At 40.5% G+C, this 15169-nt stretch overlaps 1 protein-coding gene across 1 annotated transcript in view; it reads left to right on the top strand.

The window, feature by feature from the left end:
- The window catches only part of ARHGAP35 (Rho GTPase activating protein 35), a 158463-nt gene that overhangs the window by 38788 nt on the left and 104506 nt on the right, over nucleotides 1-15169 (top strand). Inside the window, exon 3 of the mRNA XM_077131348.1 lies at nucleotides 6619-10494. Coding sequence (XP_076987463.1) covers nucleotides 6811-10494 — 3684 coding nt within the window. The 5' untranslated portion in view covers nucleotides 6619-6810. The remainder of the gene's footprint in view (nucleotides 1-6618; nucleotides 10495-15169) is intronic.

The raw sequence follows: 15169 nt of genomic DNA, 5'->3' as shown, positions 1-15169 counted from the left end.
ATATAAGGCATTAAGGTGGCTTTTTGTTTTCTATTAGTTGCAAAGTTTATTCCCATTCCTTTCTCTAATGGGGTTAAGAAAAATAATAGTAACAAGTGTTTTATCTCCCTTGCTAGTGGCTACCTGTGAAATTGTTTCCATAGTGTTATTTTTTGAATTTTTATTAATAAGACCAGTCAACATTCAACACAAACATTCTTAATGTATGAACATTCCATACTTGTTGTGCATTCAGTGGTTCACAATATCATCACATAGTTGTATATTCATCACCATGATCATTTCTCAGAACATTTATATCACTCCAGAAAAAGAAATAAAAAGAAAAAACTCATACATACTACACCCCTTATCCTCCCCATTGACCACTAGTATTTCCCTCTACTCAATTTATTTTAACATTTGTTCCCCCTATTTTTTATTTATTTTTACTCCATATGTTTTACTCATTTGTCCATACCGTAGATAAAAGGAGCATCAGAACAAGGTTTTCACAATCACACAGTCACTTTGCAAAAGCTTTATCATTATACAATCATCTTAAAGAAACATGGCTACTGGAACACAGCTCTACAGTAGTTTCAGGCACTTCCCTCTAGCCTCTCTAATACATCTTAAACTAAAAAGGGGTTATCTATAATGCGTAAGAATAACCTCCAGGATAACCTCTCAATTCTATTTGAAATCTTTCAGCCACTGACACTTTATTTTGTCTTATTTCTCTCTTCTCTCTTTCAGTCAAGAAAGTTTTCTCAATCCCTTGATGCTGAGTCCCAGCTCATTCTAGGATTTCTGTCCTATGTTGCCAGGAAGGTTTACACTCCTGGGAGTCATGTCCCACGTAGAGAGGGGGGAGGGCAGTGAGTTTGCTCGCCATGTAGGCTGAGAAATAGGCCACATCTGAAGAACAAGAGGTTCTCTGGGGGTGACTCTTAGGCCTAAATTTTAAGTAGGCTTAACCTATCCTTTGTGGGAATAAGTTTCATATGAACAGATCCCAAGATTGAGGATTCGGCCAATTGATTTTGTTGTCCTCACTGCTTGCAAGAATATCAGGTCTTTTCCAAGTGGGATTTTCCCTCTATTCACCATTCCCCCAAGAGGACTTTGCAAATATTTTCTTATTCACTGTTCATATCACTCTGGGATATATCGGGGCGTTACTCTGGACAAACCTACAAAATCTCGTGCCCTCCTCAAGGTTCCATGTACTTAAGGTGTTTAGTTAAACCATCCGTGTAAGTTGAATTAGGAGATGCACTAGTCAAAATATAAATTTTGTACCAATTAAACATTTTTGCTTTAGTCTCACACATAAGTTAAAGTTTTAAAATATGAATTACCGTCTATTTTCAGCACGCTGCAATATTAACATTCCTTTGTTCTTCCTCATTCAAAAGCATTTTTTAATTTGTACATTTAGTCACTATCATTATTTACTCTAGGCATTCCTAGATTATACCATCTCAGTCTTTATCATCTGTCTTTCCTTCTGATTTCACTTACTACCTAACTGTAATACAATAATGTTAGTACACTGAATGAAGCTGAATGTGAGAATGATAGAGGGAGAAGGTCTGAGGGCACAAGTGAAATCATATAGTGTTATTAGTTGGAAGTATTCTGTATATGGTTGCCTGAAGCTAAATGGGTTTTCGTAAATTGTTGAATCTTCTCACAGGTGGAAACAGTAATTTTGGTTATTAATAATGGTGGTAGATCTGTTCAGTGGGTGTTTCGGAAGTGTTTCCTGTTGGGGAAAGAGGGTGAGGTTGTGTGGATGGGAGGGTCATACGCAAACTTCCAGGCATATCCTGATGGAGTTGTTGACGGTGTGAAGATAGCAGCTATAGTAATGCTGGGAGCTCAGTGGCATTTTGCTGTCCTAGGAAATGTATACTATCTTGGGAGTGTTATTTCTTGTCCTGGGTGTTTTGTAGAGGTGTTGAAAAAGAAAACACATTTCTCCTACCTTCCAGTTTGAGGCATTCTGGTGGGGAGCTGGTGTTGTGGTTTAATAGCTCACACAAACAATTCTGGAAACCTGGTGACAGGTTCTAAAAAAGCACTTGGATGTTTACATTTTTTTATTACAGCATATTTTTGTGACAAGAAATTGAAAGTACTGAAGTATTTTCTTTGAAGTAGTTGACTTGTGATGTAAAATGGGGAACTAAATGTTAGGTTGTGTGTTTTTATTTTTTCTATTACAAGTTGCTCTGTGAAACTCAAAGTTAATAGGAGTTACTGATTTAAAAGTTACTTTTTTTTTCTCTGTTGTAGCTCTTCAGTTTTAGAAGGATTAGTATTAGCAAACTATTAGAATGGACATTCAAATTTTGCCATTTGAATAGCATAGTTGCCCACTAAGAATACTGGTTCTAATCAACTTAAATTCTAAAGACATTGCAAAATCTTGGACATGCCCTGTCTCCTACTTTCTCTTTCTTTGTGGACTTCGGATCATTAAATTTAGTGACTCAGCTAATTTTTTTTTTTTATCTACCTCTTAGAAAAGTTGAACGTGCTTGTGACTAAGCACTTGGGTTATTTCCTTTAAACCAAGTGTTTGATACTGTTTTTAGATTTATAACAGTCTTTGTTTACCGTGTAATTCAGTCCACTTGAGGAACTAGTAAAACTGCATTATCCAGACATCAAAGCTAAGAAGAATATACTTATACCAGGGAACCTATTAGGTGTCTAGTAAGTGGAAAGTTACCAGGTATCTAAAAATTAACCACTCCCATGCCAGCTAATTCTCATTTCTTGCAGTTTTTTGAATTAGCATTTTGGGTTTAAAATACCAGTTGCTGCATTCTTGAGTTGGGAGTGTTTCCTTTCTTTTCTTCAGCAGCCTTTAGATAACTGAGGCTTTGATTTGAGTGGGTTATATCGAATATCATGCCATTAAAACTTACAACTAAATGAAATGTTGAATAGTTAATAAATTTTAGCTTAGTTGAAAATTGAGCTGATACCTGTATTTCTTGAGGTTTAACAGCAGATTAGATTTCAATTTTGTTCTGAGATTTCTCTGAAGGGATAGGTTTAAGACCCATTTTCCAGAGAATAATTGAGTCAGAAAGATGACTTATCATTTGCATGCAACAGTCACTTGGAGTAGGACCAATGTCGCCACATTGTACTTTGCACCCATTTTGTCAAGTGGGTGGCTTAGAGAGCTGTCAGACTCTGGTCTGAGGAATTGATAAAGAAGGGCGCTTTCTGTGGCTTGGGCCCTCTTGAGTTCCTTCAGACCAGCATCAACATTCCTTTTTGAGGCTCTACTAAACCTGAGTCTCCTCATGGGTTGAAGCAAAATTACATATGTATATTACAGAATAATGTGCAAAAGCACTTTGATTTTGTACACATCTTTCTTGTTCATGTGTTTCAGAGATGTGTGTAAATATGCTTTAGATATTCATAAGCAGTCATAATTTTGTTTATATAGGCAATCACTTAGGGGCGTGGAGGATGGGGAAGGTTTCATTTTTCTCTTTCCCATGGATGTCTCACTTGTTTCTGCTGGAGTCTGGAACTTGGCTTCTTTAGGATTCTGCCCTTAAGTTATCTGGAGATGATTGCTTACTGTCATTGAAATTTCCCTTTTTAAAATGTCAAACAGTTTTTAGATACTACATTTAGTCACATTTTGCGTCCATAGAGGGCTTGGCTTTCTGGGCCATCAGAGTAAGGTATGGATGTTTGGAAAAGATCTGTGACCTATTGAGGTTATCATAGGGCATAACTGTGCTCTCCCATTCACTGCCCCCTTTAGCTGTGAGAGAGAATGACGTGTGGTAGTCTGACTTCCTGTGGCATTTCTTAGGAGGTAGGCTCACACAAACATAGGAAGGTAAATGCGAGGTTCCTTCCAAGCATAAATGAGATTCAAAAGAAAATTGCTCTGTTTATTTTAAATCCAGCTCTTTGTAGTTGTCTCAGGAGACTTCATTTTACTACAGGTTCAGCAATTGCAGTGTATTTGAGTATGTAAGTAAATGGCAGTATAGTATAAACAGCACAGCCAGAGGACCATTTATGCAGAGGCAGCCAACAACTACGTATTTTAGTTATTTCAGCTGGAAAGTTGCTAAATGCTTTATAAGAGGTCTTTTTTTTTAATTAAAAAAAATTTTTAAGCATAACATATAAACATGAATATTCTTACCATATGATCATTCCATTCTTGGTATATAATCAATAACTCATAATATCATCACATAGTTGTGTATTCCTCACCATGATCACCTCTCAGAACATTTGCATCAATCCAAAAAAAGAAATAAAAGAAAAAAAAAATTCGTACATACCATATCCCCTCCCTTCCCCCCTCACCGATCACCAGCATTTCAATCTACTAAATTTATTTTAACATTTGTTCCCCCTATTATTTGTTTTTAATCCATATGTTTTACTCATCTGTTGATAAGGTAGATAAAAGGAGCATCAGACGCAAGGTTTTCACAATCACACAGTCACATTGTAAAAACTATATCATTATCCAGTCATCTTCAAGAAACATGGTTACTGGAACAGAGCTCTGCATTTTCAGGTAGTTCCCTCCAGCCTCTCTATTATACCTTACCTAAAATGGTGGTATCTATATGATGCTTAAGAATAACCTCCAGGATAACCTCTCAGCTCTGTTTGGAATCTCTCAGCCATTGACACTTTGTCTCATTTCACTTTTCCCTCTTTTTCGTTGAGAAGGTTTTCTCAATCCCTTGATGCTGAGGCCTAGCTCATTCTAGGATTTCTGTCGTACATTTCCAGGAAGGTCCACACTCCTGGGAGTCATGTCCCACGTTAGACAAGGGGGAGGGCAGTGAGTTTGCATGCCACATTGACTGAGAGATATACCACATCTGAGCAACAAAAGAGGTTCTCTGGGGGTAACTCTTAGGTCTAACTTAAGTAGTCTGAGCCTGTCCTTTGCAGGGTTAAGTTTCATATGATTTTTAAGACATCTTACTATTTCATTACTTCAGCTGTTGAAACTTTAGGTGGGTAGGTGCATGGGTGATTTAGTGGTAGAATGCTCACCTTCCATGCGGAGACCCAAGTTCAATTCCCAGACTACACCACCCCCCTCCAAAAAAAAAAGCAACAAAGCTTTAGGTGGGTGCCACTTTTCACCCACATTCTATGGTTCCCCATAGCTTTTGGGAAAGACTCCAAACTCATGTCTTAAATTGATGTCCTTTATAGTTGGCATCTCCCTATCTCCCTCCCCACCCACCTGGTATGAGATCCAGTCTAGCACCAGGTAATTGCATTTAGTTATGTCTATTTAACACCCTTTAATCTGGAACATTTCCATAGCCATTCTTTGTCTGTATTGACCTTGACATTTAAAAAAAAATACAAACCCCTCCCCACTTTTTTTCTTTTTAATAGAACATGCTTCATTTTGTGTTTGATGTTTCCTTGTGATTAGATTGAAGTTATGTATTCTAGGCCATAACATTGTGCAGTGATGTTGTGTCCTCCTGGGTGTTGTATCTGGAGGCACCTGATGTCCTTCTAGCCCTCACTGGTGATATTAATTTTGATTGTCCAGTCAAGGTGTTGGCAGTTTCTCCACATATTGGAGAAATTGTGGAATCACAGAAATAACTGGAGTTGCTTTTTTTCCCTCTCTCTTGCAAGTAATAAGTAGTTTGTTGCAAGACACTTGAATTCTATGTACAAATATCCTGTTCCTCATCAAAATCCATCCCCTTAGATTTAGCTTGCTTGCTCAGGTTTTATTAATTCAAGTTCCTATTTTTTATTTTTCAGTAGATTATAGTTTACTACTGTGCTTAATTGTTTCAGTGCTCAAATTGTCTTAGATTCAACCAGGGGAGTCTCTTCAAGCAGCTCCTATATCCCTGTGAGATGCCGATTGTTTTTGGAGCATTTCCTTCCCTTCTTGCCCAACAAGATGTTCCAGGCTCATCTTTGCTTATCTTTCCTAGTCCTGGAATCAGCAGTATTTCTGAGGCACCCTCACATCTTTATTTTTTTTAGCATTACACTACTTACTTACGTGTCTTTCTCCATTAAATTGTAACTCTCTGAGTATACATAGATGTCAGTCTAATTTACTGTTTTATCTTGTGTGTGATCACCCCAAACAGAAACTCTACCCGTTAAGCAATTATTAATTTCCCATTTTCCCCTTCCCTTGCCCCCGATACTCTCTAATCTGCTTTCTGTTTCTGTGACTTTGTGTATTCTGCGTATTTCAAATAAGTGAAATCATGCAATATTTGTCCTTTTGTGTCTGGCTTACTTCACTCAACATGATATCTTCAAAGTTCATCACATAGTAGCATGCAGTAGAACTTCATTCCTTTTTATGGCTGAATAGTATTCCATTGAGTAGCTGTACGTACTACATTTTGTTTATCCGTTCATCTGCTAATGGACACTTGCTTGTTTCTGCCTTTGGCTATTGTGACTAATGCTGTGGTGAACATTGATGTACAGGTATCACTGCTATATGTACCCAGCATAAGGCCTGGTACATTAAATGTTTATTGAATAATTGTTATAGCTCATCAATTAAAATTAGATTTCAAAATTATGATGCTGATGAGTTTTCTTTTTTCCTCCCCCATCTAGGAAGAAATGTTGGCTATTTGCGATGAGATGCAGCGAAAACTGACCTTGTACTGGTGTACAAGCACTAAGGATCCTGGCACCTTTGCTGCATGGCCATTTGGCCTACACTGATAATGTTGGGAAGCCATCAGGTCCACTAGAAAACCCTGATCTGATCTCGGACGTGGTTGATTGTGGCAGGATGTGTCGACGATGATGATGGCAAGAAAGCAAGATGTCCGCATTCCCACCTACAACATCAGTGTGGTGGGATTGTCTGGGACCGAGAAGGAGAAGGGCCAGTGCGGCATTGGGAAGTCTTGTCTGTGTAACCGCTTTGTGCGCCCTAGTGCTGATGAATTTCACTTGGACCATACCTCTGTCCTTAGTACTAGTGACTTTGGTGGAAGAGTGGTCAATAATGATCACTTTCTCTACTGGGGAGAAGTTAACCGCTCCCTGGAGGATTGTGTGGAATGTAAAATGCACATTGTGGAGCAGACTGAGTTTATTGATGATCAGACTTTTCAACCTCATCGTAGCACGGCCCTGCAGCCCTATATTAAGAGAGCTGCTGCAACCAAGCTCGCATCAGCTGAAAAACTCATGTACTTTTGCACTGACCAGCTGGGCCTGGAGCAGGACTTTGAGCAGAAACAAATGCCAGATGGAAAGCTCCTTATTGACGGTTTTCTTCTTGGTATTGATGTTAGTAGGGGCATGAATAGGAACTTTGATGACCAGCTCAAGTTCATCTCCAATCTCTACAATCAGCTTGCAAAAACAAAAAAGCCCATAGTGGTGGTCCTGACTAAGTGTGATGAGGGTGTTGAGCGGTACATTAGAGATGCACATACTTTTGCCTTAAGCAAAAAGAACCTCCAGGTTGTAGAGACCTCAGCAAGATCCAATGTAAACGTGGACTTGGCTTTCAGCACCTTAGTGCAACTCATTGATAAAAGTCGGGGAAAGACAAAAATCATTCCGTATTTTGAAGCACTCAAGCAGCAGAGTCAGCAAATAGCTACAGCAAAAGACAAGTATGAGTGGCTGGTGAGTCGCATTGTGAAAAACCACAACGAGAATTGGATGAGTATCAGCCGAAAGATGCAGGCCTCTCCTGAGTACCAGGACTATGTCTACCTGGAAGGAACTCAGAAAGCCAAGAAACTCTTCCTACAGCACATCCACCGCCTCAAGCATGAGCATATTGAACGCCGGCGAAAGCTGTACCTTGCAGCCCTGCCCTTAGCTTTTGAAGCTCTAATAACGAATCTAGATGAAATAGACCATCTAAGCTGCATAAAAGCCAAAAAGCTGTTGGAAACCAAGCCAGAATTCTTAAAGTGGTTTGTTGTGCTTGAAGAGACACCATGGGATGCTACCAGCCACATTGATAACATGGAAAACGAGCGAATTCCCTTTGACTTAATGGATACCGTCCCTGCAGAGCAGCTGTATGAGACCCACTTAGAAAAGCTGAGAAATGAGAGGAAGAGAGCTGAGATGAGAAGGGCGTTTAAAGAAAACCTGGAGACGTCTCCATTCATCACTCCTGGCAAGCCTTGGGAAGAGGCCCGTAGTTTTATTATGAATGAAGATTTCTACCAGTGGTTGGAAGAATCTGTATACATGGATATTTATGGCAAACATCAGAAGCAAATTATAGACAGAGCTAAGGAAGAATTTCAGGAGCTGCTCTTAGAATATTCAGAATTGTTTTATGAGCTAGAGCTGGATGCTAAGCCCAGTAAGGAGAAGATGGGTGTCATTCAGGATGTTCTTGGGGAAGAACAGCGATTTAAAGCATTACAAAAGCTCCAGGCAGAGCGTGATGCCCTGATTCTGAAGCACATTCATTTTGTGTACCACCCGACAAAGGAAACGTGTCCCAGCTGCCCAGTTTGTGTGGATGCTAAGATTGAGCACTTGGTTAGTTCGCGCTTTATCCGACCATCTGACCGGAATCAGAAAAATTCACTCTCTGACCCCAATATTGATAGAATCAACTTGGTTATTTTGGGCAAAGATGGCCTTGCCCGAGAATTGGCCAATGAGATTCGAGCTCTTTGTACAAATGATGACAAGTATGTGATAGATGGTAAAATGTATGAGCTTTCCCTGAGGCCAATAGAGGGTAATGTCAGGCTTCCTGTGAACTCTTTCCAGACGCCAACATTTCAGCCCCATGGCTGTCTCTGTCTTTACAATTCAAAGGAATCTCTGTCATATGTAGTGGAGAGTATAGAGAAGAGTAGAGAGTCCACACTTGGCAGGCGAGATAATCATTTGGTCCATCTTCCCCTGACATTAATTTTGGTTAACAAGAGAGGAGACACCAGTGGAGAGACCCTTCATAGCTTAATACAACAAGGTCAGCAGATTGCTAGCAAGCTTCAGTGTGTCTTTCTTGACCCTGCTTCTGCTGGCATTGGTTATGGACGCAACATTAATGAAAAGCAGATCAGTCAAGTTTTGAAAGGACTCCTAGACTCTAAGCGTAACTTAAACCTGGTCGCCTCTACTGCTAGCATCAAAGATTTGGCTGATGTTGATCTGCGAATAGTTATGTGTCTGATGTGTGGAGATCCTTGTAGTGCAGATGACATACTCTTTCCTGTTCTCCAGTCCCAAACCTGTAAGTCTTCTCATTGCGGAAGCAACAACTCTGTTTTACTTGAACTACCAATAGGACTACACAAGAAGCGCATCGAGCTGTCTATTCTCTCATACCATTCCTCATTTAGCATCAGAAAAAGCCGGTTGGTTCATGGGTACATTGTTTTTTATTCAGCCAAACGTAAAGCCTCCTTGGCTATGTTACGTGCCTTTCTTTGTGAAGTGCAGGATATTATCCCCATTCAGCTTGTGGCACTCACTGATGGCGCTATAGATGTCCTGGACAATGACTTAAGTCGGGAGCAGCTGACTGAGGGAGAGGAGATTGCTCAAGAAATTGATGGAAGGTTCACAAGTATCCCCTGTAGTCAACCCCAGCATAAACTTGAGATCTTTCACCCATTTTTTAAAGATGTGGTAGAGAAAAAGAACATAATCGAGGCTACCCATATGTACGATAATGCTGCTGAAGCTTGTAGCACCACAGAAGAGGTGTTTAACTCTCCCCGGGCAGGGTCGCCTCTCTGCAATTCAAACCTGCAGGATTCAGAAGAGGATATTGAGCCCCCATCTTATAGCCTGTTTCGAGAGGACACATCACTGCCCTCTCTGTCCAAAGACCATTCTAAGCTCTCTATGGAACTGGAGGGAAATGATGGGCTGTCTTTCATCATGAGTAATTTTGAGAGTAAACTGAACAACAAAGTACCTCCACCAGTCAAACCAAAGCCTCCAGTCCATTTTGAAATCACCAAGGGTGATTTGTCTTATTTAGACCAAGGTCATAGAGATGGACAGAGGAAGTCTGTGTCTTCTAGCACCTGGCTGCCTCCAGATGGGTTTGATCCTTCTGATTATGCTGAACCCATGGATGCTGTGGTCAAGCCAAGGAATGAAGAAGAAAACATATACTCAGTTCCCCATGACAGCACCCAAGGCAAAATCATCACCATTCGGAATACCAACAAAGCCCAGTCCAATGGCAGTGGGAATGGTTCAGACAGTGAGATGGACACCAGCTCTCTAGAGCGAGGCCGCAAGGTATCCATCGTGAGCAAGCCGGTGCTGTACAGGACGAGATGTGCCCGGCTGGGGAGATTTGCTAGTTACCGAACCAGCTTCAGTGTGGGGAGTGATGATGAACTAGGGCCCATCCGGAAGAAAGAGGAGGATCAGGCCTCCCAAGGTTATAAAGGGGACAATGCTGTCATTCCCTATGAAACAGATGAAGACCCAAGAAGAAGGAATATCCTTCGCAGTCTGAGGAGGAACACCAAGGTAAGATGCTAATTTAGGGATGATTCATAGGAGGAGCTTGCACAATGTCTCAATGAGAATTAAATGATTAATGATGATAATGACTTTCAAGGGCAACTTATTCTGGTAAAAAAAAAAAAAAGCTGCCATGTATGTATGTGTGTGTGTGAATTTACTCTTTAACTTAGGATAAAAAAGTTAGCAGTGTCTCAGATAGTTATTATTTGTATCTCTCAAGTATTTGGGGCTTTGAATAGATAGCATGAGTTGTCTTTATCTAAAATAATAATTATCAAAATGAGCAGATAGTATGGAACTTGTCTATGTCCTGACAAGTCCCCAAGCCAGTGATTATACACTTGCTTTTCCTTTACTTACACATCAGAATCCAAAATTGCATGCCTCTTGGCTGCTAAACATACATTTCATCTGTACATCTCTTAAATGCTCCTTATTCCTTATTCCTTATTCCTTGTGGTTGGTAAGGGAGGTAAGATGTAAAGGTTTCTGCATTCTGTGAAAAATTGGGTAATTATTTCATTTGCACACAAGTCAGTGAATGGTCTTCACATACATAAATGAAAAATAAGCATTTTGCCACTGCAGTTATAAACCTGTCTCATAATCGTAAAATTGAAGCACTGTCCATCTCCATTAGTTGGTCTTTAAGTGAGTCACTACTGCTGTCAGCAAGAGCTGCAAATTTTATTTAGGGATCACAGTGGGTCAGGGAGGGGGAAGGGAAAGAAAGAGTAAACTATGCATTATAAATGTTAAGTCTGCTCTGTCAGGTGCAGAAGAAACAGCCCCACATGCAGTAGCAGATGAAGTCTGTTCTGTCTTGTGTAGAATCGTAGTTTGCAGGGCAGAGATCTTTAAGCAGTACCCTGTTCCCTTGGGCTTAGGCTTTGAGATAGAAAAAGTATTTCCCAACTTCCTCTTTTGCTTTTTCCTCTATTTTAAAATAGGGAAGAATATTACTTGTTTTTCTAGGAAAAAATGTCTTGGTGGGACATTGCAGCCGAACTGTGTTATATAATAACCTTAACTCAGTATTATAATATACAGAATAACTTCTACATTTTGAGAGCTTTTGCTCCTTTCCTTATACCATGAAACAACAGAGAAAACAAGTCACTTGTCTGAAAATATTTCAGGGACACTTGGAAGTAAAGGTGGCCAAAAACTTATGTTATCACAAGCCTTATCAAATCAGGAGGATCTAGAGTTTAGGCTCCCTTTACAATTCTATTGTAAAATGAAATACAGAGGTCAACTTTGCAGCCCTTATTGGTCAGGAAAACCCTTGGAGATGAAGGATCCCATGGTGCCTTGGGCCTTCCCAAGGAAAATGTATCCACTTTGTGTTCCCTGGTGGCATAGAGTTCTCTTCCCTCACCATTAGCCAGGAGTATCCAGAATTTTCTTCCCTATGCAATGTGAGAATGGGCAGGACAGTATCATCTTATTCTGCCAGCTCACCCCCACTCCAATCTGTGCTGAATATTAATAATGACCATAGGCATTCTCCTTCTTTTGTTTGATTTCCCCTGGGCTTGTTTTTTAACTTGGGATCCTTCATCGGCATTCACATTTTGTTCTCCAAAGGTTAGTAGGGAGCAGGCCCATCAAAAACACTCCTTTAGGAAGCCAGAAAATGGCCTGATCTGCCTCCCAGCGTTTTCCCAAAGCCATCCTGTATAATATTACTGGAATCCAAACATTTTGAAAAATTTGACTTTCTTCTCTTCCTCCTCCACTTCAGTTAAGACTGTTGCCAGAGTAGCTTATCCAAATGCTGACAGTCTTCTAATTTGTGGGGGTGGTTGCACACCTGGGAATTAGGAAGGTGGCATAATAGTAGCATGCTATGAATTTTAACTGGTTTTCTGACTTCTGGCTACATTTTTAATATTTGTTGAAAATGATGCTTTTAAAACACATTTCCAAACAAATCATGATTTAAAGAACACACACACTGTAGGTTCAGCAGAAAACAGCTGGTTACCAGGAACTTTTGAGACAGTTACGTTCATACTGATAATGAGCACTTCCTAAACTAGAATTTCCTTTCTCTGGGTTTCTGGGTCAGTAGGCAAGAAGTGATCTGTACCCTCCCTATGGTTAGTTGTGTAGGCCACACCTCTTCAAGTCACATTTAAGTGATACTTCTGGCCAAAGAGCAATAGCGTGCCAGAAGTTAGTTTAGGAGTTTCCTTTGGAAAGAGTGAGTAAAAGGTGAAATCGTCTTTCCCTGCCTTGGAAAATCTGGCTTTGAAAGGAGGGTAGCTGCTTTGTCATCCTAATGTAGAGATAAGCAGAGCCTAATTCTCTACCTATTGGAGCCTGACCTCCTGTTAAAATTGCTGCCTTTAAGAACACAGACTGACACTTGTTTTACTGGAAAAGCAAGATACCATTGGAGGTGAGGAGGGGGGTGGCAGGCAGAGAATGCCAAGCCAGCCTCTGTGGGGATCTGGCAGTTGATTTTTATTAGCATGACAAAGCAATACATTATTTATTTGGAGTGAGGGGGGAGCCAGGCACTTTACTTCCAGTTGGTAATGAGAAACATACTTAGTCCCTCCTATTATGTCAGACACCATTGGGGAAATGGCACAGACTCTTCATGTCCAGAATTTAGCTCCCAGTTGGGGCAGCAAGATCTGCATAGCTACTGAAAATAGTTGATCTGCCCCGGGAGGACTGTGGTCAGGGTAGAGAGCCTGTGTTGGGGGTGGGTAAGGTGGTATAGAGCATGGTGATTAGGAGCTCAGAGTCTGGGAATCAGGATGTAAAGGCAAATCCCAGGTCCACCCTGCCTCACTGGGACTTTGGCTGCATGATTCACCTCTCCAAGTCCAATAACACCTTCCTCACAATTCTCCAAGAAATGAAATAAGATAATGTACAATTAGACACTGAGCATACCTCCCTCTGGATAAATGCTCACTATTGTTATTATTTCACTAGATCTTGAAGAATAAGTAGAATTGACGATATGGTATAAGGAAAGGCTTTGAAGGTGAACATAAGTATGTTGTATATTCAAGGAAGGGATAAAACCGGTTTGGTCTAGTAGAAGAGTTGAGGAACCAACATTGTTCCCTTTTATGTCAGTTTTAACCCTGTGTGCTACTTAGCTGTTCTCTCAACATTTACCCTAGCAACCACCCTAACAGAAAAATAGGCTGTAGGTAATGGTATGACCTGAAAAGAGAAACATTGCTCATGTCTCTTAGCTAATTTGATAGATTCCTTCTTTATTGTAAAATTGTCATCTAAACGAGGGGAATCCTTTTCATTTCTCCTAATGAAAGTGCAGACTGTAAAGCTAACTGTCATTCTGGGTCCTTTCCCCAGCTGAAGCATTTAGCAGCCTACCCTCATAGTGGGAACCTTCCGCACTCAGTTGAATGAAATTGAAAATCTACGATTGCTCTGCTGTGGGGTCCGTGAATAGAAGCTTTGTCTGTAAAGAGTTGTTGTTGCACATGGTCTCTGTCTCCCAGTGCCATGTGTTTGCAAAGATGAGATCAGGACTGGTGGGGTCTTATTTTAAAGCCAAAAGGCAGACTGGGGGTTCCTACCCCCACAAAATGTGCCATTGGGCAAGCTTGAATTGCTGACTTTGGTGTGTTTGACCACGTATTTAAAGAGAAGACATTGGCTATTTACCCTTCTATCTGCTATGTTCTTATTTGTGTGTGTGTGTTGGGATTTTTTTTTTTAAAAGGACAAGCCAGAATGATAAAGAAAATCTTTCACTCACTGTAGCTACCCCACATGACAAGACAACCTATTGAAAAGCAAACCAATTCAATCACGCATTGTTTGGTCTATAAGGCACCAAGTAACCAGTTTGACAGTTTGTGTCCCTGCCCCCCCACCAGTGAATTGGCTTATTTCATTGGATTCAGTGAATTGGCTGGTTGTTGTGGCTTTGTGTGGACACAACTCTCATTTTGTGAGGCCTAGAACAGAGTTAAAGTTTCTAGTGTGAATAAAAACCAGCTGGGAAATTGGACTGCTTGCTCCCTTCCCTGGGAGGGATATTTCGTTTTGACGGACAAGCTGGATGGTATGAAATATGAGCTCTTTGTAACCTGCTCTGGAAAGATTCAGTGTATGCTTCAGAAAAGGCTAATCATATTCAAGGAGCTTTAAGACCAAATAAATTCCTTTGTCTTAAAAATGGGGCTCTGGACTTGACCTTGGATTTTGTGATTTCTGAAAGAATTTTGTCTTTTAAAAGAAGTATTTTCGCTCCAGAGCACATGCACATTCACTCTTGGGTAGGAAACATTCAGTTCAGTTCATTAGTAGACATGAAGCACTGATTGTGTGCCTGGTGCTGGCTGCATAGATATGCTCGTTGTGTTCATCTAGTTTACAGTCTCAGAGGTTTTACCAGAGGGGGGAGGTACGGGGTTCTAAGGAATTGTACAGTAAGGCATTTTAATCTTAACTAGGAAATCCAGGAAAGCTCTCCAAGAAAGTATTTATGGCTAAGACTTGAAGGGTAAAGCAGGCAAAGTTGGTGGAGATGGAAACTTTGTGGGGGACTTTTCTAGGCACAGGGAACAGTAAGGAACCTGGAGTTGAGAAAAACCACAGCATATTCAGATAATTGAAAGGAGTCTAGTGTGGCTGTTGCAGAGAGGTGAGGGAGAACCGGGCCAAATATCAGAGCTGT

Source organism: Tamandua tetradactyla, chromosome 16 (genome assembly GCF_023851605.1).
Source record: "Tamandua tetradactyla isolate mTamTet1 chromosome 16, mTamTet1.pri, whole genome shotgun sequence".
Classification (NCBI taxonomy): domain Eukaryota; kingdom Metazoa; phylum Chordata; class Mammalia; order Pilosa; family Myrmecophagidae; genus Tamandua; species Tamandua tetradactyla.
The sequence above is the reverse complement of the archived record's forward strand: the minus strand, read 5'-3'. Positions and strand labels throughout refer to the sequence as shown.